Raw genomic sequence first — 26,539 nt, 5'->3', positions numbered from 1 at the left:
GGCTGTTTGATGCTGAAAACTCGCTATGTGATTTAAGGTAACACACATTTAAATGATTCTTTTGCAAAATTTGTCTTACTTTAGAATGTGAAGTCATATCATAATAAGCTATACATATTTCTTTTGTTATTTAATTTATTTTGACTTCTATGGATCCTTGACGCAAGTCTATCACTGGAATGGAGAATTTATCAGATTATTGCAGCAATAACTATATGTAAATGATCATAAGGCTACAATCTAAATAATATGTAAACAGATAGATGAAAAGTGAGGTACAAGCACTCAGATCATTGTAGTCATATTAGTCACAAAAGTTATAAGGCTTACACACTACTTCATAGATAAACCATTTTGTTAAGAAGTGAGCCGCGTGGAGTGGCCGCGCAGTTAGAAGCGCCATGTCACTAATCATGCGGACTCTCCCACCGGAGGTTCGAGTCCTCCCTCGGGCATGGATGTGAGTGTTGTCCTTAGTGTTAAGTTAGTTTAAGTAGTGTGTAAGTCTAGGGACCGATGACCTCAGCAGTTTGGTGCCTTAGGAATTCACACATGTTTGAACATTTTTTTGTTAAGAAGTGAGGTACCAGTGCAACATTGTAAGTTCATATAGTAATATGTAAAAGTAAACTCATTTCACAAAGTATTACACATTGTCAAAAATTTCTCTAAAGAATAGAAAGAGGGATCCAAAAGATACATTCAGATTCCTAGTGACTGACTGCATATGGACTTGAAATTTATTGTATATCTTTGTGCTTTAATAATATGCTCCCTTCCATACCATACTGAGATTTTTTATGTCTTTGTGGAGATTATGTTTACTTCTTGCATCATGATCATGATATGCACTGTTTATTTTGTGAATTTTATGGTTCTTGTTGACAATGAATATAAGTGAAAAAATGATCCTAATGTCAGGCAAAGAGGCATTTGGTCACTGAGTGCCCTGGATACAATGTGTGCAGTTACTTATGATGAGATGTGAAGAAATGGTGTAATATTAGTTTGGGAATTAGCTGAATTTCAAAGTAATTGTATTCGTGCATGTTTATTATCTTTTAGCATAGTTTTATTACTTTATGAAACAGATATGTTGAATATCATTGTTAAGTGATCTTTGAATGAATAACCAACTAACTAAAACAAAAATTGCTCATCCTGCATATGGCTCATCATTTATCTTTTGTACCACTTTTACGACATCTGCATCAAAAAACTACACTGATACATGCAGTCAAGGAATAACTGAATTTCATTCTATGGATTACCTGAGTTCTTGACTTGTCTTAACTGCAGTCCAAGAAAACTTGCATTAACTGGAAACTATGCAACACAAACATGATCCCTAGGAATTGTGGCTTATAAAGAGTTAACAACTAATGAAGGTGAAACTAATCACTGATTTTCAGTGTTCACATGAAAACTAGCAAAAAAATTACAGGAAAAATACAGGATGCATGGGATGATGTAAATAATAAACAATTTTAGTTTAAAGGAATGTCAATTTTATATAAAACATTTTCAGCTGTGTACATTTATAAATAGCAATAAATAAATACTTTTGTGAACATCTAGTCTCAGGAGAGCTATTTCTAACACAAAATTATTTAAAAATAAATTATAACATCTCACAATAAATATTTTGTGAGAGTAATATATAAAAAAATTTTCAAGTCTTGTACCATAAAATAATACATGTTGCTGTTTTTGTAAACAGTAACAATAAGGTAACGAGATTCCTTTATAAACTCAGTCTTGTTTGTGAAGGGTGGATGTCCTTTCCAATAATTATCTTTGGTAAATACACTTTTAGTCAGGTACAAACATAAGTACATAATTATTTAAGTTTTACAAGCTTGTAATATCCTGAGATCTCTCTTCCGATGTTTCTCAATACATGACCAAGGTTTTGGATCAAGATCAGTAACATGGACATCAAAGGCATATAGCATACCTTCATCATCAGTTACAATTTGCTCCAGGTGCATGCCGCATGGTGACCTGTGAACAGGAAAGTTATTGTATTTGCCTGATTGATATACTAAGATATTTAGGAGACTCATATGTTCAAATCCCTGTCTAGAAATTTCTCTTTAAGGGTATTTGGGGACATCTGTAACAGACACTTGGTGAATTCCAGAAACATCAGTACTGTGGATGAATCCTTTGTTAACACTTATCCTTTAAAATAATGACTAATTTCTCATGATATCAGTGTCAATAAAACAATAAATTTAAAATATTATTTTGCTAAGAAGAAGAAATGAAAATGACAGAAAATTTTGATTTCTGTCCTACGGCACTGCCAACATGTTGATTGGAGCTGTTTAGCACAAATGCAAAACTTTTTAACTTTTATTCATTATTCTCAGTTTCATAATGAAATAAAATTGTGATACATCGTTCTGGCAATTGTCTGCTATCGCTTCATCTGCTGCAGTGAAGATAAATTAGTATTTTTACAAAATATATTTTGCTTATTACCGATATATCTCTTTTCCCAAACATAGTGCAAAGCGTGAATATAAAGCTAGGACCAAATACAAACTCTATAAAGACAACATGGGTTTAAAGCATGCACAGAAAGAAGACATAAATGTGTGTACATATGTATTAAGCAGATTATCTTAAATGTTTTGTTGATAATATAGTAGAACATCAGACTAAATTAAAGAATTTTCTGTTGGGCAACTCTTACTCTATTTACGAATATCTTCACAGGAACTCTTAAAACTAATATGCTGGATTACATTATGATTAATCTAGCACTGCAAAACTATTATCAATTGTATAGTTAAGTCATTTCCTTGTATTATACTCAAATCAAATGTCCAGGTTTGAATTCTTTTCATATCCCAGAGAGCGTCCTCTGTGAGATCAACAAAATATGACTTGTGTAAATGTACTCTAATGTTACTTTCTTGTCTTTTGTACAGACAGTTTTATTGTTTTACTGTGTTCTTAATAATAGTAAAATTACTTCAGATATTTATTTCTCACCAGAATACTTGTATAGACTCAAAACCAAATTTCCCACATGTTAAAAAATGCCTTGATTTCTTAGCTCCTCTTATACCAAGACACAGATCTGATGCTTTGAAAATCTTTTACATTACATTACATTACATAGAGAGTGGTCTCTGAAATGTGGAAAGAAATCAAAGATGTACATTTACTTTAATGTATCTGTCTTTAATAAAATGACTTAACATTAAGAAGGACTGTTATATTATGGTGCTTTATGATAATTATAAAATAATTTGCAACATCTGTTTAAAAGCTTGTGTGAAGATACTCTTCAGTGGAGAAGAAGGAGTTGCCCAACGCAGCATTCTTTAATTTATGTGCATCCACCTTCCAACAAGTATAATGACAGCAGCTGCTATGTTTATATGCAATAATGATAATACCTTCAGCTGTGTGTACCAGTTTTGATTTATTTGCACCTGGTTTTGTAGGTACAATTCACCATCTTTATATCCCTAGATACAGCAAATATATCCTTCTTAACAGTATAAAAATGAATTCATCATACTACATAAATGAATTATATGTTTGCTGTATCTAGGGACCTGAAGACTGTGAACTGTACCACCAAAAATTGTCATAAATAAATAAAAATTAATACATACAGCTGAAGGCATTGTCATTATAGCATATTCTTCAACTGTCTTAAATTTGACTCTTTGTCAACATGACATTTAATGTGCACTCACAGGCTATACTAATGTTAACTCCTTAAAGTCTTTGTAGAGGTTGTTTATGGTCTGGGTGCTAGAAAAGAGAAGTATTGGTAATGATAAAGGAAATTACTGAAAATACACACACACACACACACACACACACACACACACACAAGAACACACACACAGATATAAAAAACTTAAAATACACAATAAAAACTCCTTAAAATAGTGCTGCACCACCTGCATATCTGCTAATGTGCATGAACTGGGATTCAAGTGGAACAAGGACTGAAGGAATAAGTTTTATGAAACTAAAAACATAGCTTTGCTGTGAAATAAAAGTGAAGAAATTAACAAAACAAAGGCAGGTTGTTGAAAAGTTTTTCTATGGATTCAAAACATGTTACATAACTTCCGAAAGTGTGGTGCTCCATCCTGTGCATTGTAACATGCTCTGGTCTCCTTCGGCATACTACCTGCAAGGTGATCGGGACTTTGCTGCTTGAATCCATCCCACTCTTCAGCGGTGGCACTCCTAAGATGATCCTGTGTATGAGGAAGATTCCTGCAGTGACACAGAACAAGTTTCGCCTGGCCCAAAACATTATCCATTGGGTTCAAGTCAGCAGATACTGCAAGCCTTTACATTTGGCTGGATCCTGCTGGTTTTCACAAGGTAAGTGTGGTGTTTTTGCACATTATCATCTCAAAAGATGAATCTGTCAACAAAATGTTGACTTTTGGATTGTACAATAGGTTGAATGCTATACAGCCCTCATATTACCCTTTATTATTATGAGAAGCATGGAGATCAACATCATATCAGCCCAAAATTTGACTCCCTCCTTGCTGAATGCATGGTGCTACATGTCTGAGATGTGTTTTGGTAGCTGGCCATCTCCACAGTCTTCTAAAACAGTCATCAGACATCAGAGAAACTCTACATCTGTCAATGGAGAGAACCCAATATCATTGATCTGGACTACATTCCATGTGTTTCCTTACCCATTTTCTTCATGCACCATGGGTCAAGGATTTTGTAATTTGAATGAAGATGCTATAGTGTACTCTAATGTAGTAGGCAGCATCCCACGCTGACAACTTTTCTTGGCATTAAGTAAGATGGTGTACATGGTTCAGGCTTCAAATGACCCTTTGAGACATGACGACAAGTAGAACAGTATACACAAGCTGCTTTGTCCCATTCCAGATTGGAGATGCATAACATTCTGCTGAACTGCACTTTAAATGCTAGTTTATTTTTACCTAGATTACACAGGTGGCAATACATAATATTTCCTGTGGCCAGAAGAGCATCAAAAAAGAAGTTACCTATTAAAAAATGCAAACTATGCAAGTCATGGAGGTGGTGCACATTTCTTTTAACAGTTCATATAAGACCTAAAATTGAAAATTATTGTGTTGTTATAAGCATACTTACTCAGTTGCTTGCTGAAAAGTAAGCATTACAGAGCAGTCTTTGAATGTTGCTGCTAGTAAATAACGATGAATTTCCAATAAATCTGAATTCACAGATTTTTTTAACACCATTGGAATGTACTCATAATCCTTAAAACTTTCATATTTCTTGTAGGTATGATAGATCCAGCTGGCCCCACGTGTCTGTTGTTGCTGCCCTCGAATAATAAGATCAAGTACACAATGTTTTGGTAGCTGTCCTTCAGCGAATGTACATTTATTTTCACTGAAATTTTTGGTAGCTGTCTCAACAAGACTTTTTGGCAGATGTAATGGATACTGACTGTCCAGAAGTATAGTTGCATCTTTGATTTCAGGTGCAGAATTCTTTTTTACATGAGTGAGTGCTCTGATTATGATATCACAGAATTTATGGACAAGCCTGCAACAAAGCATTGCATCACTATAATAGTCATATAATTGAAAACATGTTATATTCTGATTTGTTTTTCCTTAAGTTTGAAGTGTGAAGTTTACTACAACACAAATAAAGGCCATATTGCAATCTTAACTACAATAGTAGTAGTTTTATAGCATTGGTAGAAATGGATCAGTTAATAAAATAATATAAGAGGGCTTTACCTGTTAGTGCTCTTGTCCAATGAGGCAGAGAACCACTGAAGAAGTACAGAAGACAAATCATTTGAGCTTCTTCCATCACCATATACAATTACTCCATTCTGTGGCAAGAAAGGAAATGATTTAATAACACATAAGTCACTTGTGTATTTGTCTCATTAAATTAAAACAGTCCATATTTTAGAGTCCAGGCCAGTGTTTCCTAACTGTGCTACAGGGGCATAGCAACAATTTTTTGGCATTAGATGCCTTCTATGACAGTAATGAACCCACTGCATCATTTACTGAGAAGCACTCGTATCGATATATTTTAGTACATAAAATTGCTTTAAATTATCCATCCCTTTCCATACCAGTCTTTTTATTTGTATGTATTTTATTTGCTTCCTTCATGTGGTTTAAATTTTCACATTTGGTTTATTTTTTAGAATTTTCCCCAGCTTTACCGGCATTCATTCACAGCCAAAACCACCGTTTACTCTCAGTGACATCTGCAAGATAGCTCCTGTGATCTAATCTTGCAGATCCTGATATAAGAGCACTGCTCATCTTGATTTTGACACATTGTAGAAAAGCCTTTTCAAGCAAATGTGGTATTTCAATCAAAGCATGAGGTCAAAAGTCTTGATTTTGATAACTAGTTTTACTTAACAGTTGATGTTGTAATTACTATTAATTAATTGAAACTTGGATGAAGATATACTGATAACTCCCATAATACTTTGCCTAGACAAAATCCATATACAGTTTCATATCACTATGATCAAACAGAGTTGTTTGATATAGCCTATGCACAGTAACATTTCATTTTTGTATGTTTTTAGCCCTTCCAGCCCCCATTCAACCCAGTTCAACCAATATACTGTAAACATTATTTGCGTGTGAACAGAACCACAAATTTGTGAGGAATTCCAAATGCCATCTAGATGCACTGAATTATCCATGTAATTGGCCATCAGCATAACTTAAAATGATATGAAACTTACTTTGATCAATTAGACTCATCATAATTCTGATGTAGAGTCAGTCTGAAGTCATGGGAACAGTGTCACAAGCCACCAGACTACAAGAACCAGCCTTAGCTGAAAGTGGGGTGTTGCTTAGGGTCATGACACAATACTGATTAGTGTAGCAAGCAGACACTTTGACAACTACAGATGTAAAAGTTTTCAGTATGGTGCTGTATTGCCTTTGTCTAGTATGAAGGTTGTATCACTAATGCAGTAGGATATATCAGTGCACTGTACTTGTCTCACTGTTTATGCCTGGAAGATAAATAAACATTCTACAAGGTTTTTGTTTATTACATCAAACCAAAGGCATCCACATGATAGTTTGTAGGGTAGGCCCTAGACCTCGAGGTATGGAGCATTTTCAATACTTTGGAAGACGAATGGTGGCTTGTAAGTATCCATTTGAAAATTCCAGCTCTGACCATGTTAAAAAAATACATAATGCCGACTTGTAAATTATTTTCTTGAAAGAAGAGCACCTGACTATGCCAATTTTTTTCCTTTCCCTAGGAGCTTGGGGGGGGGGGGGGGGGGGAGGACTGTGGATTTGGAGTTCTAATAAACACATGCAGATCTCAATGGTGAATATAGTAACAATATAATTACTTAGCCAGTTAACACAGTTTTTTCTTGAATTCAGTGAGATTAAGTGACACAAATATATGCTTTTTTTTATTACCACTAACAGCTCTCTTGTCATAATGTATAGTCTGTCAAAAGAAGTGAAGTACCCAGAAGACATGGTCAGATGTCAATGTAACTTTGTAGGCAGGCACATAAATGGTTAGAGCTGAAATTATCTGTAACAGGCAGAACAGCCACCATTAGTGTTGTTCATGTTTAGTCCTGTTACCAGGCTTGGTAGAGCACACAAGGATCATGAACAGCATTAGGCCCCCCTAGCAGACACTACCTTGTTGAAGGCATGTTATGTGCAAAGTGGAGAGGCTTGTGAGCTCTGAAAAAGCTGGGATCTGTGCTGGGTATAGCATAGCTACTGGCAGGGTCACCCAAGCCAGATTGGCCCCAGCAAAGGAGCCATGGAGCATGCCCTATACCATAGGGTAAGGGTTCTCTATAGACTGCTAAATGATCAACCCCTCTAGGGGAGCTAACCTCAAAATGAAAGCCTGGTCCTCTGGGTTGGGGGATGAGTGCAGAGTTGATTACCCAGCCTTGTAAAAGCCTGTCATCATGAAAAACTTAGCAAGAAATGCTGGATTGGCCTTATGTAGACAAACTGCACCAAGAAACAGGAATATGGATATACTGGTGCTTAATTTGGAACATGGGATGTGCATACACTGCTGCAGGTAGGAGATATGAATCTTACTGTGGAAGAGATGCTAAGTTATGCAACAGGTGTTGTTGCACTTCAGGAAATCAGGTTGAAGGGAAGGGGCGAGATTCATAAGCATAAATTCTCCCTATATTATTCAGGAAAAAGATACCAGGGGAGCATGGAGTTGGATTTATAGTTCAAAGGATAAGCATAGATCTGTTATTGCTTTCACTGCACATAATGAAATAATATGTACCTTACATATCAAAGGCAAATGTCACAGTGTGACCTTCATGAATGTATATGCTCCAACATAGGAATCAGATGAGAAAAGGGTGGATTGTTTCTATGATCAGCTAGAGGAGGTTTTGTGATAGCTTACTTAAATATGACTCCAAAATAGTCCTTGGTAACTATTACGCAAAACTGGTCAAGGAAGAGGCTTCCAGAAGTGTGTTTGGTAAGGAAAGTCTGCACGATGAAGCTAGTAATAGTGGCAGGAGGGTTCCCTAACTCATTTCTGCAGACGAGTTGAAGGCAGTAAGGTACTATTTCCCAAGGAAAAATACCTACGAAGGGACCTGAAAAATACCAGGAAGAAACAAAGAAAATCAAATAGACCATATATTGGTATCAAATACATGGGTATCTGATATGAAACACGGACGCACTTTTGAAGGAGCTAATACTGATTCTGACCATTACCTAGTAGAAGCCAAAATGAGGTAGAAACTTGCTATGGCCACCAAATGAAATAGTACCAGAGTAAAGAAATGGAATATAGAACAACTGAAAGATAGGTCTACTTCTCGAGAGTATCAGGAGAGATTGAGATAGAAGTTACAAACGTAGTGGAGACCACACAGAAAAAGTTTGGAACTCTGTTAAAAATGCAATTTACACAAAAGCATATGAAGAACTGGGAGGAAGAAGAAGACTCAGAAATAAAGACTGATATGATGGAGAATGTAGAGAGGCAGTGGAGCGGGAAAAGAAAGCAGAACATAAGTGATTACAATGAAATACAAGATCAAATCAACCGTTACATGAGGGACATTCAATAAGTAATGCAACACATTTTTTTATGAAAGCAGGTTGGTTTTATTCAGGATCCAAATAAACTATATTGTTCCCAACTCTTTTTGTTACAAAATTCTACGTTTCAAAATAATCTCCATTCAATCTGATGGCCTTACACCACCTTACTGAGAGGCCCTGTATGCCTGCATGTTATCACTCTACTGGTTGATGTCAAAGCCAACATCTTGCTGCATCAATAACCTCTCCATGATCCATGTACTGCTTCCCATGGAATGTATCCTTCACTCAGCCAAACAGAGAGAAATCAGAAGGTGCAAGATCTGGACTGGAGGGTGGATGAGGAAGAAGAGTCTAAAGTTTTGTGAGCTCCTCTTGGGTGAGCAGACCTGATTTGAGCCCTTGCATTGTCATGGAGAAGCAGAAGTTCATTTGCATTTTTGTGGTAAGAAACACACTGTAGTCAATTCTTCAGTTTCTTGAGGGTAGCTCAGTACACTTCAGAGTTGATTGTTGCACCTTAAGAGAGGACATCAAACCAAATAACTGCTTCAGAGTCCCAGAAGACTGTCACCATGGCTTTACTGGCTGAGGATGTGGCTTTGAACTTCTTTTTTGGAGGAGAGGTTGTGTGGTGCCACTCCATGGATTGCCATTTTGTTTTCAGTTTGAAGTGACAAATCCATATTTTATCACTTCGGACAATGTTCAACAAAAATTTGGCATGATCAGCATTATAAGATGCAAGCAATTCCACAGACATGGTCCTTTGTTGCTCAGGCAGTGAGGATCCCAGTGGGCACACTGGTCTCAGTACCTCAAATGGTGGATGAGTGTGCCAGCACTACCAGCAGAGATGTCCCATTGAGCAGTGAGGTGTTTGATTGTGATCGATTAGTCACCTAGAATGAGAGTATCTGCATTTTCCAGCTTTGCATGTGTTACAGCTGTGTCTGGCCAGCTGGTACACAGGTTGCACGACCTTGTTGCAAAGATAAGAGACACCTTGCCCGACAACTCATCATCATACTTTTGTTCACTGCCAGGTCTCTGTAGACATTCTGCAAGCATCTATGAATCTCTGTGATGCTCTGATTTTCCAAAAAAAAGAAACTCCATGACATCTCTTTGCTTGGAATGCACCTCCATTACAGACACCATTTTGAAAGCTATGTATAGTGTCGCCACCTATCAAAACTTCATTAAATTGGGGCTGAAGCAGGAATATTCCATGATGCCCCACAACAAATTCCACTTTTTTCAACTAAGAAAAAAAAAGTGTTGCATTACTCATTAAATGCCCCTCATATAACAAAAAGAGTACAGAGGCAGCAAGGTTACGTAAAAGGAAAAAAAGGGAAGCCATAAGGAGGAGTAAGAGGAGATGGAAGAACACAACCAATGGAATGGGAATGGAAAATTTTATAAGAAAAATTTAAGAAGGTATTCAAAAATGTAGACAGATAATAACAGCATATAAAGACAAGGAGGGAAATGTGCTGACAGATAAACAAGATGTTCTGGATAGAGAGAATACTTCAATTGAATTCTGTATCCAATACTACCATGTGTGAGCAGCCACTCTATTACAGAGATAGAAGAACCCACATTAGAGGAAGCACTGTCTGAAACTATCAGGCACCAGTAACTGGTAGAATAACTGCAGAACTGTTGAAAAATGGAGGATTTGGTTTCCATAAGCGATTCCATAAACTTATCAAATGGATATAGAATCATAAAAGAATTCCACAAGGTGTAACCCAACCAATACATAAGAAAGGAGGCAATACTTGTTGTTTGAATTATCAAGGAATTGCCCTGCTGAATGCAATGAATTGTATATTTTGGGTGTCATGAACCAAATAAGTTTGTGACTCACTGGTCTGGACAATTTATGCCAACATTTGACCATACTATAACTCAGGGTTTGGTGATACAATTTTACAATTAAGTATGAAATATTTAGATGACAAAGAGAAACCATGTAAGATTTTGAAAGACTTATTTTCTAAATAAACTTTCTTTAAATACTAATAGTCTACTTGTTGTACAGTCCCTCTTCTTTCATTCAATCCCTAAGATATTCTTCTTGAATAGTACCGAAGAAATATCACTTAGTATGCTGACAGGTGAGAAATAATTACAGTCAGTTGCGTTTTTAGCTTGGCTGGTGTAGAAAACATAAATGAAGGATAATGGTCACGTAAATAATTTAGAAGTTAATGTAACAACTCATCAAACAGTGGAGACATTGAGTCATTCACAGGCCTATAAACAAGATAGCAATCATTTTAAAATAATCAGATGTTCTAATGCAACACATGTATGCTCCATGTTGAATGACTATTTAATGAGGAAGGGGTTGATGATCCAAATGTATGCAACATATAAAAAATTCAAAGAGAACACACTTTAAATGCAAAGACAGGGACACAATCAGCATAGTGCCATGATGATGAACAGTCAATCAGTTTTGTGATATCTGATCCATTGTGAAATTGAGGGGAAATGTACAAAATACACCAACAACCTCAATCTGTTGGAGCAAAGTGATGAAATAAACACAGGTTCTCAGTCATCCCTATACAAAATAATACACCATACTGAAGTTAGATTATGTAATAAGATATGCAACAGCACATAGTACACAGCTATCAGTTTCATCTTCTACCATAGAGATCAATCAGTTCCATCTTCTATCACATCAATAATGTAATACTGAAACATTTAGATAATCTGTGCCTAAATGACTGAAGAAGCCCATATTTGCTGCATACTGTTAAATCATCCACAGAGAAGTGGAGTGATCAGTAAATTCAATATATTAATAGAAGGATGTGCAGTTCACCAAAACAAAGACATAACCTACTGATATGCACATCCCAAAGTCCAGACTGCTTAGATACTCAACACTGCTCTTCAGCATCTCACTAGTCAGTGTTATGCACAGGTATTCATGTACAGTACAGTGCTATTTTCTTGCTCCACTTAATGATGTTTACATATGATATGGGACTAATCAGTTTAGTGATATAGTTGGTGGTTTGAAGTGAGGTAATGACCATATTCTGTCAGTAAATTTTAAAATGTATGCTCCATTGTTCAAAATCACAAGCTAATTTGAATGTTAAGTGCTGAATGAGCAGAAGAAGTTCTGCTGGAGATACTACAACAGACTGGAGATTTTCATCAGTGAACTAAAAATATTTGTGTATGAACATCAATACACTAAATATTATATATCCAATTGAGCAATTAAGTGAACAGGCCTGCAGACTTGTATTAATCATTATACACAGTATTTTGATATGTATATCCAGTGCTCTTCATGGCCACTGTGGTATCTGTCAGTAGCTTTAGAGGAAAAAGTAACCTAAACAGCACATTCTTTTATCAGAAATTTTTTAAGCTATTATTTCCTTACATTATTATACCCATGCTTTGAAGGATTTTTATCTTTTGTTTTACACTTATTTTATCTATCACTATTGTATTAGTTAGCTCATAATTTCCTCTCCACCTACTTCAATTTTCTGTTTTCAGTGTATTATTTTTAAGAATTCAACTATGGTTAACATCTAATTATTACCTTAAATATCCTTAAATTGTTTTGAGGAGTTGACAGTAAATTGTGAATTGCTTTCTTCATTCGTGTGTAATTCCTGAGGGGGGAAAAAGCAACAGTGTTAAGTAACTTTTCTTAATTCTAAGGAAATTTGTATTACATGCTGCACATAAATTGAGCTTCTGATGCGTTACTTATCAGCTGAATTAATTTCAGAAGAAAGTAAGAAACAATGAGATTATCGACAAATAAGAATTTTGTATTGGCCATAGTTATTGAAAATTCACTTAACATTATACAAGTAGAATTTCTGTATGATAACTTTTCATCATAAAACAATAAGGTGTTTACAAGATAACATAGAACATATGTGAAACCCTTGCAAATGGATTGTACTAAAGTCATTTATTACATTCTTTTGGAAGGGGAGCACATGATCTTAAGTATTTTAAATTCATCCATGGCTGAATGATGGTGGTCTGACTGGAAGGATGAAAGAAATTAATTTTACACTGCTTTATTGTAACAGCTAAATGTTTTTGTGGATTTGAATGATTATTCAGCATTCATTTATCTTCGAATATTGGCTTCATTTCTATTCACTTTTTGTCTGTAAATAACAGCTTTATTACAATTTTAAGATTGAAAGAACATGTGAATGTTTCCTGCTGATTGTTTACAAACAACTGGGTAATTTATGCTGATGCACCAGCTCAGCAAGTAAGAGTGGGGTAGAGAACCAGTGACAATTTTATCAAAGGCACCACCCCACCACTTGTCAGAGTAATTGAGAGAATTCAAAGAAAAGAATGGGCAGTTGAATAAGAATCTGAGTGCAGTCCCTGTGATGTTGTCATTGTGTCACAGAAAATCACATTTCACTATGGTCCTATAAGCAACTCAGACACTGAAATATTTTAGAGACGTTCAACATGCAATTGTCATCATGTCGTGGAGGGTAGGTCATCAAATATTTTGTAGCTCATATTTTTATTTGTTAATAAAACATACAAGATTAACACTACATTATAGCAGAATGTGTCAGTGGGGAGAACTTTCAATATTAATTGGTAAGAAGTGTTGCACTCTGACTAAATTACCAAGAGAGGATATTGATAGCATTCAACTAAAGTTAATATCCCTTCCTCCCAAGCACTCTTCCTTAAATCAGGGCATGACTAGTCATGTCAAAAAGATGCATGTACAATGAATAGTAATTATTCTCCTAAAAACTTGATTAGTTTCAATGTCTGTTTACTTTGATGAAGTCCTGTTTACTCTACAGTTTTGGGAAAAGAAAAGATGTCCCATTTATTCAGGGTTAGTTTGTTAATAATCTGCATAAAATTTAGAAAAAACAGAAACCTCACCTCTTTATTTGCCTTGAGAATCACATAGATGTTTAATTGGAATGCAGTAAATTCATTTGAGAGGCCAAAATGCTAATTAATATTTCCTTCAACAAAAGGAAAGTACTCCACTAAAATGGCAAAGGACTGGAATATGAAGCATGCCATAGCAGCAGACAAACTCTTCTGCAATTTAATATGACAAAATTGACTAAATCATGTTTCTTTAAAAGATTGTGTGTTACATCAGAATAGAAACTTTTTGACAAATTTCACTTTTAAAATCTTCTTGAACTATCAGCTAAATAATAGTGTGGCCTTGAAGCAACCTTCTAATAAGTTTTCAAGCCATCATCTTCAGGTGAGGCACTCTATTTCTGTAACATGTGATCTTCTTTGGATTATGGACCACTCCCTTCATCTCTGACAAGGTTAGCTATACATTCAGAAGAGTGTCCAGTTAGTGGTGAAGACTGATGGTGGTGGATATAGGTATTGAGGCATGATGTTATATGTCCATTCAACCTGATGCTGCATCACACTCAGTCAATAACAGTCTAGATGAATTTTTAGTACTGCAGGATCCCATGCTAAACTTATTTCGAAACTGTTGTCCAGTTTGAGAAGGTCAAGATTTATACATTTTTCTGGTAACTGTTGTAACAATTTTCTACCAGTTGTCATCTGACTGTCAATACAACTGCACTGCCTTTCCTGGAGCTGTGACAGCTATGTGTAGGACTGTTCTGTGTGGAAGTTTTAGTCTCCAACATTTTGGCTTTTTTGATGACTCTGCAGATCTTCATTATTACCTGTTTGACAGCTTTTGAGGGGACCTACTGAGACTTGCTTCCAACAGCTGATGATTTCCATTTTGGCAGTGTTCTTGGAATTGGGACAAATTTTTAATCTTTGGAATATGCAAATGTTATCACTGCATTCATCTCCATCTCCATTAAGTTGATGATGGTCTACATGTTGTGAATATTGACATTCTAGAAGCAAGTCTCTTTTAGTCAAATGAACTTGTTGGACTGCTATGCAGTAGCTTTCTACTAGCACAGTTTTCTTGTGCAAAGGTGTTTCCATCCATCCCCTCCCATGGGAAGGTCCATGAGAGGGAGAAGGTGAAAAGAGTTTGTGCATTATTCTCAATATCTGTCTTGGGAAAAGGATGTGTTTCTTCACAAAGGTCAAACAACTGGAGTACTAAAGAATATGTTTTGTCATTATTTTGTCAACAGGAGAGATGCACTAAATAAAGATGCATGCTCTCTAGAAGAATGTCACTGAGGAAATCCACAGCAGTCAGCCACGTAACAATTTTCTAGAAGAAACATTTTGACAGCTTCCTTACTTGTCATCATCTGGTGAAATGACATGTTCCTGTAGGAAGTAATCTCTAATAGACAGTGAATGATGCAGCTTCTGGTCAGCTTTGATGTCACAGCTTTAATCATGCAGATTCTATTAGAATACTCCTCAATCTGCTTCAGTGTCACTGCAGCAAGCACACAGTTAAACGGTACTGACACTCTATCCCTGTCGTTTACTTCCATTTTGATGCTAAGTTCATTGAATAAATTGATGGAGTGAGTATGGCATCTCCTCCAGCTCCAGAAGCTACAAATTTACATATGGACCACTCTGAAAAAATAGCTCTGGAAACTATATGCCTATGAGTATGTGGATGATACTTTTGCTGTTAAGCCATATGGTGAAAAATGCCAGATGCAATTGTTGTACATCTCGGCTGCTAACATATGAACATCATATTTAGCATGTGGATGAAAAACAGTTGAACTACCATTCCCAGACATTCTTATGAAGATGAATTCAGATACTACCCTCGAGATTCCATATACTAAAAGAAAACACACCTGATCTGTATCTCTTGCTAGTAGTAGCCTCCATACAGTGCATACATTGATGTACTCATCACCTTAGGACATAGAGTCCAAGCCACATGTAAGAGCTACAGCACTCACAGGGAATGTACAGGAACAGCTGTTCCAATATGCTTGTACAATTTATTCTTCAGATGAACAGATAGAAGAAGAAACTGGTGGAAGAAGACATCAGATATCTGAACTTTCTATTATATGTATGGTATGCATTGCCAAGAGTGTCATGATGTTGGAGAAATAACACATAAATAATTATATTTCACACAATACACAAAATTAAGAATAAGTAGTGTCCATCAAGAGACCTGGTGTTACAGATGCATGGAATTTATGACTGGGACTGATAATAAATAATCCATGTGGAATGCTATGTCTGTGTGGAGCACCAACATGTCTTATCCTAAGTCTTATCCTAAGTCAGACAAACAAGTTTACAGTACTTTCAGTGAAAGCCATATGTTTGAACAGAAAAGGTACTGTGTTACACTAACAGGTTATGTGATTGACAATAGTTATTTCAACAGCCACTGATATGGAAAATACATAATCAATCTGTGTAACTGCTATGACATCTGGTGGGTCCATGGCACTATGATGTATGAGCAGGCCACCTGGGTCAGTAAAAGATTAGCTACAGTCTACTTTACACTACTTCAGTGTCTGCCTACACCAACATTATATATTGATCTCCAACTACCTTATGCGATCACAATGATTTTCACTCTGTGGTGGAGTGCTCACTATATGAAACTGTCTAGCAGATCACAACTGTGTGTCAGACTGAGATTTGAATTCAGGACCTTTGCCTTTTGTGAGCAAGTGTTCAACCAACTGAGCTTCCAAAGCACAACTCAGGGCCCTCCCTCACAGCTTTGCTTCCACTAGTTCCAAATCTCCTACCTTCCAAACTTCACAGAGGTTTTCCTGTGAAACTTACAGGACTAACACTTTTGGAATAAAGGATAATGTGGAGACATGGCTTAGACACAGCCTGAGGACAGTTTTCAGAATGAAATTTTGTTCTGCAGTGGAGTGTGTGCTGATATGAAACTTCCATGCAGATTAAAACTGTGTGCTGAGCCAAGACTCAATCTTGGGACCTTTGCTTTTCATAGGCAAGTGCTCGACCAACTGAGCTACCCAAGCATGACTCACGACCTGCTCTCACAGCTTCACCACCACTAGTTCTTCATCTCCTTTCTTACAGAAGTTCTAGTCCCATAAGTTTCATGGGAGAACTTCTGTGAAGTTTGGAAGTTAGGAGATGAGGATCTGGCAGAAGTAATTACTCCGAGTTATTTAGCTTAATGCAACACATGCCATAATAGTTTGCTTTCTGTTAGGTTATGCTGCAGTATACTGGTGGATAACACTTATCATCTTCAAACAGTGTATGACAGCTGTGTTTTTATAGTGTAAGAAGGCCATATGAACTCACCCACAGTGGGTTTGAATGCGTTTCTTTTAGGATAAATGTACTACCTCTTTTACCATTATGGAACTCCACATGAAGTGGAAGAAATAATATCAATAGAATAGTCTTCATTTGTTTGCTTGTAGTAGACATTCCTCTGCTGAAGTATGTAACTAGAGTCATATGGCAGGTACTGATATATGTTTGGTATTGTTCTGTTTAAATCAAACTGACTGCTCTCACTTCACTTACAAAAGATTGACTGGAATCCAATACATGTGGAAAATGTATCCTGTTTCCTAATGAGATTTTGTCATTAATTGAGGCTGTATTCCCCCCCTCCCCCCCCCCTCCCCCTTTCTTGTAGCTGGGTATGACTTGTGGTTTCTTCCAACTACTGAGCACAGGGTTTTGAGCAGGGGATCTATAGTATCTTCTGGATAAAATGAGGGCTAACTCTGTGATAAATCTTCTATGGAATCTGACAGATATTCCATTGGACCCTGGAGCTGGTTTAATTTGAACAATGTAAGCCGTTTCTCAGTGCCACTGACACTAATATCTATTTCATTCATATTTGCAGTGGTGCAAGAATTACGTAAGGCAATATTTCTCAATTTTTCCTTTGTAAAGGAATGTTCAAATATAAAGTTAAGCATCTCTGTTTTGCTTTGCTGCCCTCAATTTTGAATTCGTAACAAAATAAGTAAGTGACATTGCATAAATATGTCAAAATAAAATATTGTTATCATCATTATCACTTATGCACAACTGAAGATTTCATCAAAAATATGTGTCCATAGTTCCCACAATCAAGTACACATTATCATTATAAATTATGGATAATAGCCAAGAGAAAAACCATAATTTCTGTTAATGTTTTATAATTCCCTGTAGAAAATGTACGCCTCAGATAATTTTACTTCTTTGAGTAATGAAGAAAAAAAACTGTATTTTTCATTCTTAAGAAGACAAGGATGAAAGTATAGAACTCTACAAAGTAATAACATAATAAATTGCTCTTTTAAGAAAACCACTTACCCTGAGAACAGATCATAAGGGCAGTATCTGCTTTGACATCTGACACTGTTTTCCATTACCTGGAATTACAAAGAAAAATGTTATATGTAAATCAATTGAACAAATAAACCGATCACCAACAGCACATAAGCTTAGAATTAAAAAATCATACCCAAAAAAACAAAAAAAATCCACAATGATTTTTATTGCGTTATTAGGTACAAAGCCTTGTATGTCAGCTATTAGTAATCCAACGACAGGTATGCTGCATTATAGTAAGAAAAAAAAGAAAACAAGTATATTGCTAGGCAACCATGTTAAATGAGAAAAACAATACATAACTTTTCTGAGATATGAGGTTTTCATTATAAGCTGACAATAAATAGAAAAAGTTAATTCTTATGTACTGAAATGTTTCAGTAGGGTTAGAATTGTATATAGTTTACACACAAAACTCATCATTAGGTTAGGAACAAGCAATCTATGAGTAATCATACAAAAAAATCAAAGCATTTATGACTGTCGTAAGAGCAATGGGTTTTCCAAATCTTTTCATAAATTAATTATCTGAAGCCTAAAGGCAAAGCAGCAAGATTCTTTATATTAATAAAGAACTATTTGTCATAACGTGATAGTTTTATGATCTGAAACATTGTCTTTACACCAAGAAAAAGTTTGAATTTGCTTGATCAACTGACTGATAATGAAAGAGCAGCTTGCTATAGGTTTTTTCTTGTGCTCAACCAAATATGAAATCGCTGAGTTTCTGTAAAACCTCACAGAAATGATGTACTCGATTATTTTGAGTAGCACAAGAAATGAATAGAGATGTATGTGGATAAGTGGCTCCTACATTGCACATGACAGCTAATAAATGAGCATATTTAATGAGTACATAAATTTTAGAGCAATCTGTTGACAGTTCAAACATCATTACTATTTACACTGAAGTAACAAAAGTCATAGGATATTGATATGCACACATAGGTTGGAGCCAGAAACACAGGGCATTCCATTTTAGAAATCTTTAGGAAATTCAATATTCCAAGATCCACAGAGTCAAGTGTATGCAAGGATATCAAATTTCAGGCATTACCTCTCACCATGAATAATGCAGTAATTAAAAGCCTTTACTTAATGGCAGCGAAAACCGACATTTGTGCAGTGTTGTCTGTGTTAACATACATGCAATACTGCATGAAATAACCACAGAAATCAATGTGGGGTGTATGATGAACGTATCCGTTAGGACAGAATGGTGAAATCTGGCATTAATGGGCTATGGCAGCAGACAATCAACATGGGTTTTTCTGCTACCAACTTGACATCACCTGAAGCATCTCTCTCGGGCTCGTGACTACACTGTTTGGACCTGAGATGACTGGAAAACCATGGTCTGGTCAGAGGAGTCACAATTTCAGTTGGTAAGAGCTCATGGTTGGGATCAAGTGTGGTGCAGGCCCCACAAAACCATGGACCCAAGTTGTCAACAAAGCATTGTGTGAACTAGTGGTGGCTCCATAATGTTGTGGGCTGTATTTACATGGAATGGACTGGGTCCTATGATCCAAATGAACTGCTCATTGACTGGAAATGTTTGGCTACCTAGAAACCATTTGCACGCATTCATGAAATTCAAATTCCCAAACAAGGACAGAATTTTTTATGGTTGACAATGCCCCATGTCACCAGATCACAATCTTTTACAATTGGTTTAACGAACATTCTGGAATTTGAGCAAATGTTGTGATCATCCAGACTGCCCGACATGATTCCCATTGAACATTTATGTGACATAATTGAGACATCAATTTATGCACAAAATCCTGCACTGGCAACAATTTTGCAATTATAGAGATCTGTAGAGGCAGCATGGCTCAGCATTCCTGCAGGAAACTTCCAACAACTTTTTAAGTCAAGGTCACATTAAGTTGCTGCACTATGCCAGGTGAAAGGAGGTCCAACATGATAGTAGGAAGTATCCCATGCCTTTTGCCACACCAATGTATGTTGTTAGAAATATGACAAAATGAGTGAAATATAAAGTCAACTAATTTCATGCTCAGCAATCAGCCCTGTTATTACAATTAACACAAATATTACATATAAAGATTTACTGGAGTATAAAATGCCTACTGGAAAGGTAAAATTGTGGAACCTACATGAAGCTATTGTTAACAGTTGTAACAAGAGTCTGTGTAATACAGTTGTGTTTAAAAATCACTTCAACAGTCTGTGGTGACTTTAAATTATAAGACTGAAAACATGGTGCCTTGGCTGCAGTTGAAGTCCAAGATGTCAGAAATCTCCTTCTGACTTAAACAAAAGACAAATAACAATTAACAACAACACTAATGTATTGAGTTCACAAAGAAGTGGAAGCAAAACACTGGAAAAACTGTGTGTAGGTGATGTAGATATTTTGTGGGGATTACACTGCAGCATATCACCCATGTTAACTGTTTAGTGCAACTGGTAAAGAGGAAAGTTAAAAAGAGAACAGATAAACAATCACTGTAAATGACATTTTTTCATTAAATGTTTCTTAATCAGCAAAATAGCATATTGTGTAATAAAATGAAATGAGTTAGCACTTTTGAGATTATATTTAGCTAACAGAAAACAATTGGTGATTATAAATCCAAGCAAAACACCTCAATTTCTGAATGTAAGTTATGAAGTTACACAAGTTTCTGTGCTGGGACCTTTTCCGTTTGTTATATGTTAAATGACTTGGCAAATCTTCTACCATGTAAAGCAGTAATGTATGCAGATGACACCACTTTCATCACATCTCCTACAGAAGAAAAGACCATGATACAGATGCATGTGTTCTTGATGAAAGAGCCAACTCAATAGTTCACGTAAGATTTAAGCTAAATGAGAATAAAACAGAACACATACTTTTCTCCCTCAGGACTCCTGATACTGACCTGCACAATCTCAAGGAAAAGACACTTAAAGTGGCATCCATCTTGACAGTAAGTTAAACTGGAATATCCAGATGGAAAAAGTTTGCAATAAGTTATCTGGTGTAGTGTATCTGATAAGAAAATTAAAAAGCTGTGTCAATCAAAATCACCTTCTGATGGCCTATTATTCATTTTTCCATACACACTTGAGCTTGGGCTAACAAAGAAAACTTCTTGTAAAAAAATAATTCACCAGTTACAAAATGCTTATTGTTCCCAGTTTGTACATACTTGTTTATGCCAAAGAGAATGCACATACACACTACAACACAAAAAAAGGTGCATCACAAATGTGTTTTCTGAATGGGATGAAAATCAGTAGATGTGAAGTATATATACTGACAAACAAATGATTACAATTTCAGAAAAAGTAGGATGGTTTATTCAAGAGAAAGAGCTTCACAAACTGAGCAAGTCAATAATGCGTTGGCCCGCCTCTGGCCCTTATGCATGCAGTTATTTGCTTTGGTACTAATTGACACAGTTGTTGGCTGTCCTTGTGAGAGATAGTGTGCCAAATTCTGTCCAGTTGTTGCATTACATGATCAAAATCCCAAGCTGGTTGGAGACTCTGCCCATAATGCTTCAAATGTTCTGAATTTGGAAGAGATCTGGCGATCTTGGCGGTGGTGGTTAGTGTTTAACGTCCCGTCGACAACGAGGTCATTAGAGACGGAGCGCAAGCTCGGGTTAGGGAAGAATTGGGAAGGAAATCGGCCGTGCCCTTTCAAAGGAACCATCCCGGCATTTGCCTGAAACGATTTAGGGAAATCACGGAAAACCTAAATCAGGATGGCTGGAGACGGGATTGAACCATCGTCCTCCCGAATGCGAGTCCAGTGTGCTAACCACTGCGCCACCTCGCTCGGTTGGCGATCTTGTTGGCTAGGGTAGGATTTGGAAAGCACGAAGATAAACAGTAGAAACTCTTGCCATGTGGGTGTGGGCATTATCTTGCTAAAATGTATGCCCAGATTGGCTTGCCATGAAGGGCAACAAAATGGGGCATTGAATATTGTAGACATACCGCTGTGCTGTAAGATAACAACATAGAGATCCTGCTATGAAAAGAAATAACACTGCGGGCTATTTCTCCTGGTTGTTGGGCCATTTTGTAGGTGACAGTCGGGTTGGTATTCTACTGCTGTCCACTTTGGTCCAGACAAGTCTTTGACCTGGAATCTCATTGGTTGGAGTAGAATTGTCTTCAGTGATGAGCCTCACATTGAACTTAGACCCAGTGACCAGCAAAGACGTGTCTGGAGACATCCTGGATGGTGGTGGGAAACCAATCTGATAGTTGCCCACCATATGGCCTGACAACCAATAGTGATGGTATGGGGTGTCATTTCATCTCATAGCAGGACCCCTTTTGTTGTCATCCATGATACCTTTATAGTACAGCAGTACAATGACAATATTCTATGCCCCTTTTTGTTACCCTTAATGGGCTTACATTTCATCAAAATAGTGCCTGTCCACACATGGCATGAGTTTCTTCTTGTTTTCAGAACATTATGGGCAGGGCCCTCCAACCAGCTCAGAATTTTGACAATCTACTGCACCAGTTGGAGAATTTCGTACAGTACGCCTCAGGCAGACATCCAACAGCTCTTTGAATGCCAAGCTGAATAACTGCTTGCATATGAGCCAGAGATGGACCAATGCATTATTGATTTGCTTGGTTTGTGAAGTTCTTTCTCTTGAATATACCATCCAATTTTTCTGTAATTTTGTGACTTGTTTGTCTAACATTGATCACTTGTTTGTTTGTACATATGCATTACATCTACCAATTTCCATCCTATTTGGATAATTCTTTTGTCATGCATAATTTTTTTGCATGAGAGTGTATATAGAACTAGGCCTTACTTACAGAACCATGGACAGAAACCTAATAAATGTCCTCTGAAATAGGCTATCCAAGACTAATAGTAATAAAATAATTTTGCACACATTGGTATGCTGTTTCTGAAGTGTAAAGGAACTGCTGCACAATAATTTTAAAATGGTTATCAAATCATGGCTAAAAAGAAAGACTTTCTATAATGGTGAGGAATTTATAGATAACAGTATAAATGATTTAATAATTTAATTAGAATATGAACTAATTGTTGTACATTATAATCTGTGTAATATAAAAGTGTAAATTTATGTTTACATAAATTTAATATGTAAAATTCTATATTATGTTTTAAAATTATATTCTGTAAAGAAATAACCTCTACCAGACAATGTATCATGTAGTGGCAATGTTGTCTTCAGACAAATAAAATGTTTTGATTTGATAATGTTTGTTCTATTTTTGTACTAACTTCTTCAAAGGTTAGGTTTGTAAAAATAATTTTGTCTGGAGTATTTGATTTAACTTATTCCTTTTGATGTATTTATTGTGAATTTTTGTGTTCATTCAATTATATGTGAACCATTTGCTGTTAAGTTCTGGTTTTATTGTATTATGTGATGTCCATTTCTTTCTTAATTTATGATGGATCGACTATTTTTGTTAATAATACTATAAGACAAAGTGTTTTGTGCAATATATCATTATAATATAAGATGAAATACAGTAACTATAAAGTAACATACCTTGAGATACTGATTGGCACAGTATTTACACTTAGGCAAGTATCTGTCATCTGGGTGCAGCCAACCCTGTTTTGGTTTCAGCTCAACACAGAAGACTGGCAGTGGATTCTGTTTCTTGTAAACAATTTCAGGTGGTAGTTTTGTGTAGTCATTAAACATCATTACAAAATTGGAACTAATACTTTTGTTTTGACGATGCACTGGAACAAGAAAATCTACATTCACAAAATTGCTATTCTTCGCTGTCAAACATTATCACTTAGGTTCTAATATATCTTAACTTAGCTATCAAATAAGACAATATGCAGATGGTTCAATGGGTCTACATCAGACTTTCAGTTTTTAACAGTGTCTTTCCACTCTGCCCTATACATCATGGCCTTGTTTAACTCTAGTTAATGGACAGTAAAACGTAACAACTCTATTATTACTCTACACTAATGTTTCCCTGAAATAGTTTTATAGACTTTCCTGTTTTGTTTATTTCATTATAGTGATACTATGATTTATAAAGGACAAAACATAATTCAGTTGCTTGAATAGTAGAAAAGGAAGACTGCAGACAGTAAAGTGTGAATCTAGATTAATGTTGAGTGTTGTGGATAAAAGAAACTGGTAGGTAAGGAGGGGAGGAGGGAGTTGTAGGGATGTGTGGCTGACAGATGGGATACAGAGGCAGAAAGGGAACAGGGCATGAAAATGGCCCCAGTGAGATCACCCTGGGGCAGACAGAGGATGTTGCCTATAACACATGATGAAGCAGAGGAGTATATTTGGAGGGGAGAGGGGGGGTGGGGAGAGGAATAGCACAGAGGATATTTCAGAGAGTAAACTTTGAGTGCAGGTTAATGGTATATAGACATGTGATAGTTTATGTAATCATGTAGATTAATGGGATGAAGTGCAAGGAATGGACAATGGTGGAGGTGAATATTTAATTGGAGCTAGTAGAGACTGAGGCCAGTAGGACTGCAGTATTGAAGGATTCATTGCAGGGACAGCTCCAATTTTTGTAATTCAGAGATGCTGTTAAGAGGGTGAAGGGATGCAAATGATCTAATCAAAGGGCAAAGACAATGAATCAACCACTGAAGTTGTGAATGTTGTGCTCAGGAGCAACTGGATGGCTAACTTTGCTTTTGGACATAGTTTGGCAGTGGCTATTCATATGGAAAGAAAGCTGGTTGGCACTCATTGCTACACAAAAGGCTGTGAACAAGTTGTAGCAGAGTTACCACATGACTGCTTTCACGGGTGGCATTGCCTCTGATAAAGTACAATATCCCTGTGAATAGGACAGAAATAGAATGTTTTGGATGGGTGTATAATAGATCTTGTATCTTGGCCTCTCACAATGACATGATTCATGTACAAGAGGTTTGGTGTAGGTGTAGCATAATAATGGACAAGGAAATTTCTCAGATTGGGTTGGTGACAGAATATTTTAGGCAAAGAGAAAAGGAATATGTGAAGGATTTTTCTTTTTTCCAGGTGTGATGATGATAAGCAGTACAAGCCCTGGTGAAGGCCTTGATTCAGTTGATGCAGGTGGGTGGCACTGGGAGATGCGGATGCTGCTGCTTTGTAACAAATTCATGGAAGTAGTAGTTGATGGATTAGGGGCACATTGGGTTATGATGTCTGAACAATGTAGAAGGTCATGACCATGTATCATGTATTTGTATATGTGTTTTGTCTTGGACATTTCTGAAGAAGGGCATTGTCTGAAAGCTCAGGAATATCTTCAGTCTTGTTAATGTGCCTATTAATTGCAAAACTATACAATGAGTGGTTACTTTTACTCATTACACTGTTTATGACAAAAGAAAATACTTTCTTGTAGATACACATACTAGATTCCATTTTAATATTATTGCTCATGCCATGCACATGTTGCTAAACAGCTTTTAATCTGCACTTGAGCAGCCACATTTTTCACACTAAAATGTGAAACATATTGAGTGATTATTTACGAATTCTTTTGGTTTCCTTTCTCATTAATAGACAAAGGACAACAAGATCCCCTCATAAATGACTGAAGAAATCTTGTGATTTAGATGCTACTGCACAAGCACATTACATGGTATATTTCAGGATGAACTGAACCTCGAAACCAGCATAATAACTTGACATACACATTACACTGTTAATTTTACTGAGAATACCAGTGATCTAATGAATGGAAGACATGAAAGGAATCTCAGAGTGGGGTGTGGGGAAGCTACCCATAGTTATGAAACATGATTGATTTTAATTGAACAGCTTCAATATTCAGTAATGAAAAAAAAGAAGAAACACCATGAAAAAATTATCTGAATGGTACGGAAAATGATAGATGTGATGTACATATACAGACAAAGAAGTGCTTACAATTTCAGAGTAACTGGATGATTTATTCCAGAGAAAGAGCTCTATAAATTCAGCAAGTCAATAGCGCTTTAGTTCACCTTGGACCTTATGCAAGCAATTATTCATTTGCCATTGATTGAAAGAGTTGTTGGCTGTCTCCTGAGGGAAATCATGCCAAATTTCTGTCCAATTGGCGCATTAAATCACTAAAATCCCTAGCTGTTTGGAGGGTCTTGCCCATAACCCCCCAAATATTCTCAATAGGTGAGAGATCTGGCGAGCTTTCTGGCCAAG

At 36.4% G+C, this 26,539-nt stretch overlaps 1 protein-coding gene across 1 annotated transcript in view; it reads right to left on the bottom strand.

The window, feature by feature from the left end:
- Positions 1 to 1,568: 1,568 nt before the first annotated feature.
- LOC126470496 (inositol-pentakisphosphate 2-kinase-like) overlaps positions 1,569 to 26,539 on the bottom strand; it is a 103,340-nt gene continuing 78,369 nt past the window's right edge. Inside the window, exons 4-9 of the mRNA XM_050098368.1 lie at positions 23,897 to 24,096; positions 18,357 to 18,415; positions 12,670 to 12,742; positions 5,751 to 5,848; positions 5,131 to 5,550; positions 1,569 to 2,004 (exon numbers count right to left, since the gene is read on the bottom strand). Of these exons, the coding sequence (XP_049954325.1) occupies positions 1,845 to 2,004; positions 5,131 to 5,550; positions 5,751 to 5,848; positions 12,670 to 12,742; positions 18,357 to 18,415; positions 23,897 to 24,096 (1,010 nt within the window). The 3' untranslated portion in view covers positions 1,569 to 1,844. The remainder of the gene's footprint in view (positions 2,005 to 5,130; positions 5,551 to 5,750; positions 5,849 to 12,669; positions 12,743 to 18,356; positions 18,416 to 23,896; positions 24,097 to 26,539) is intronic.

The sequence above is a fragment of the Schistocerca serialis genome, chromosome 3 (assembly GCF_023864345.2).
Source record: "Schistocerca serialis cubense isolate TAMUIC-IGC-003099 chromosome 3, iqSchSeri2.2, whole genome shotgun sequence".
In the NCBI taxonomy this organism is placed as follows: domain Eukaryota; kingdom Metazoa; phylum Arthropoda; class Insecta; order Orthoptera; family Acrididae; genus Schistocerca; species Schistocerca serialis.
The sequence above is the reverse complement of the archived record's forward strand: the minus strand, read 5'-3'. Positions and strand labels throughout refer to the sequence as shown.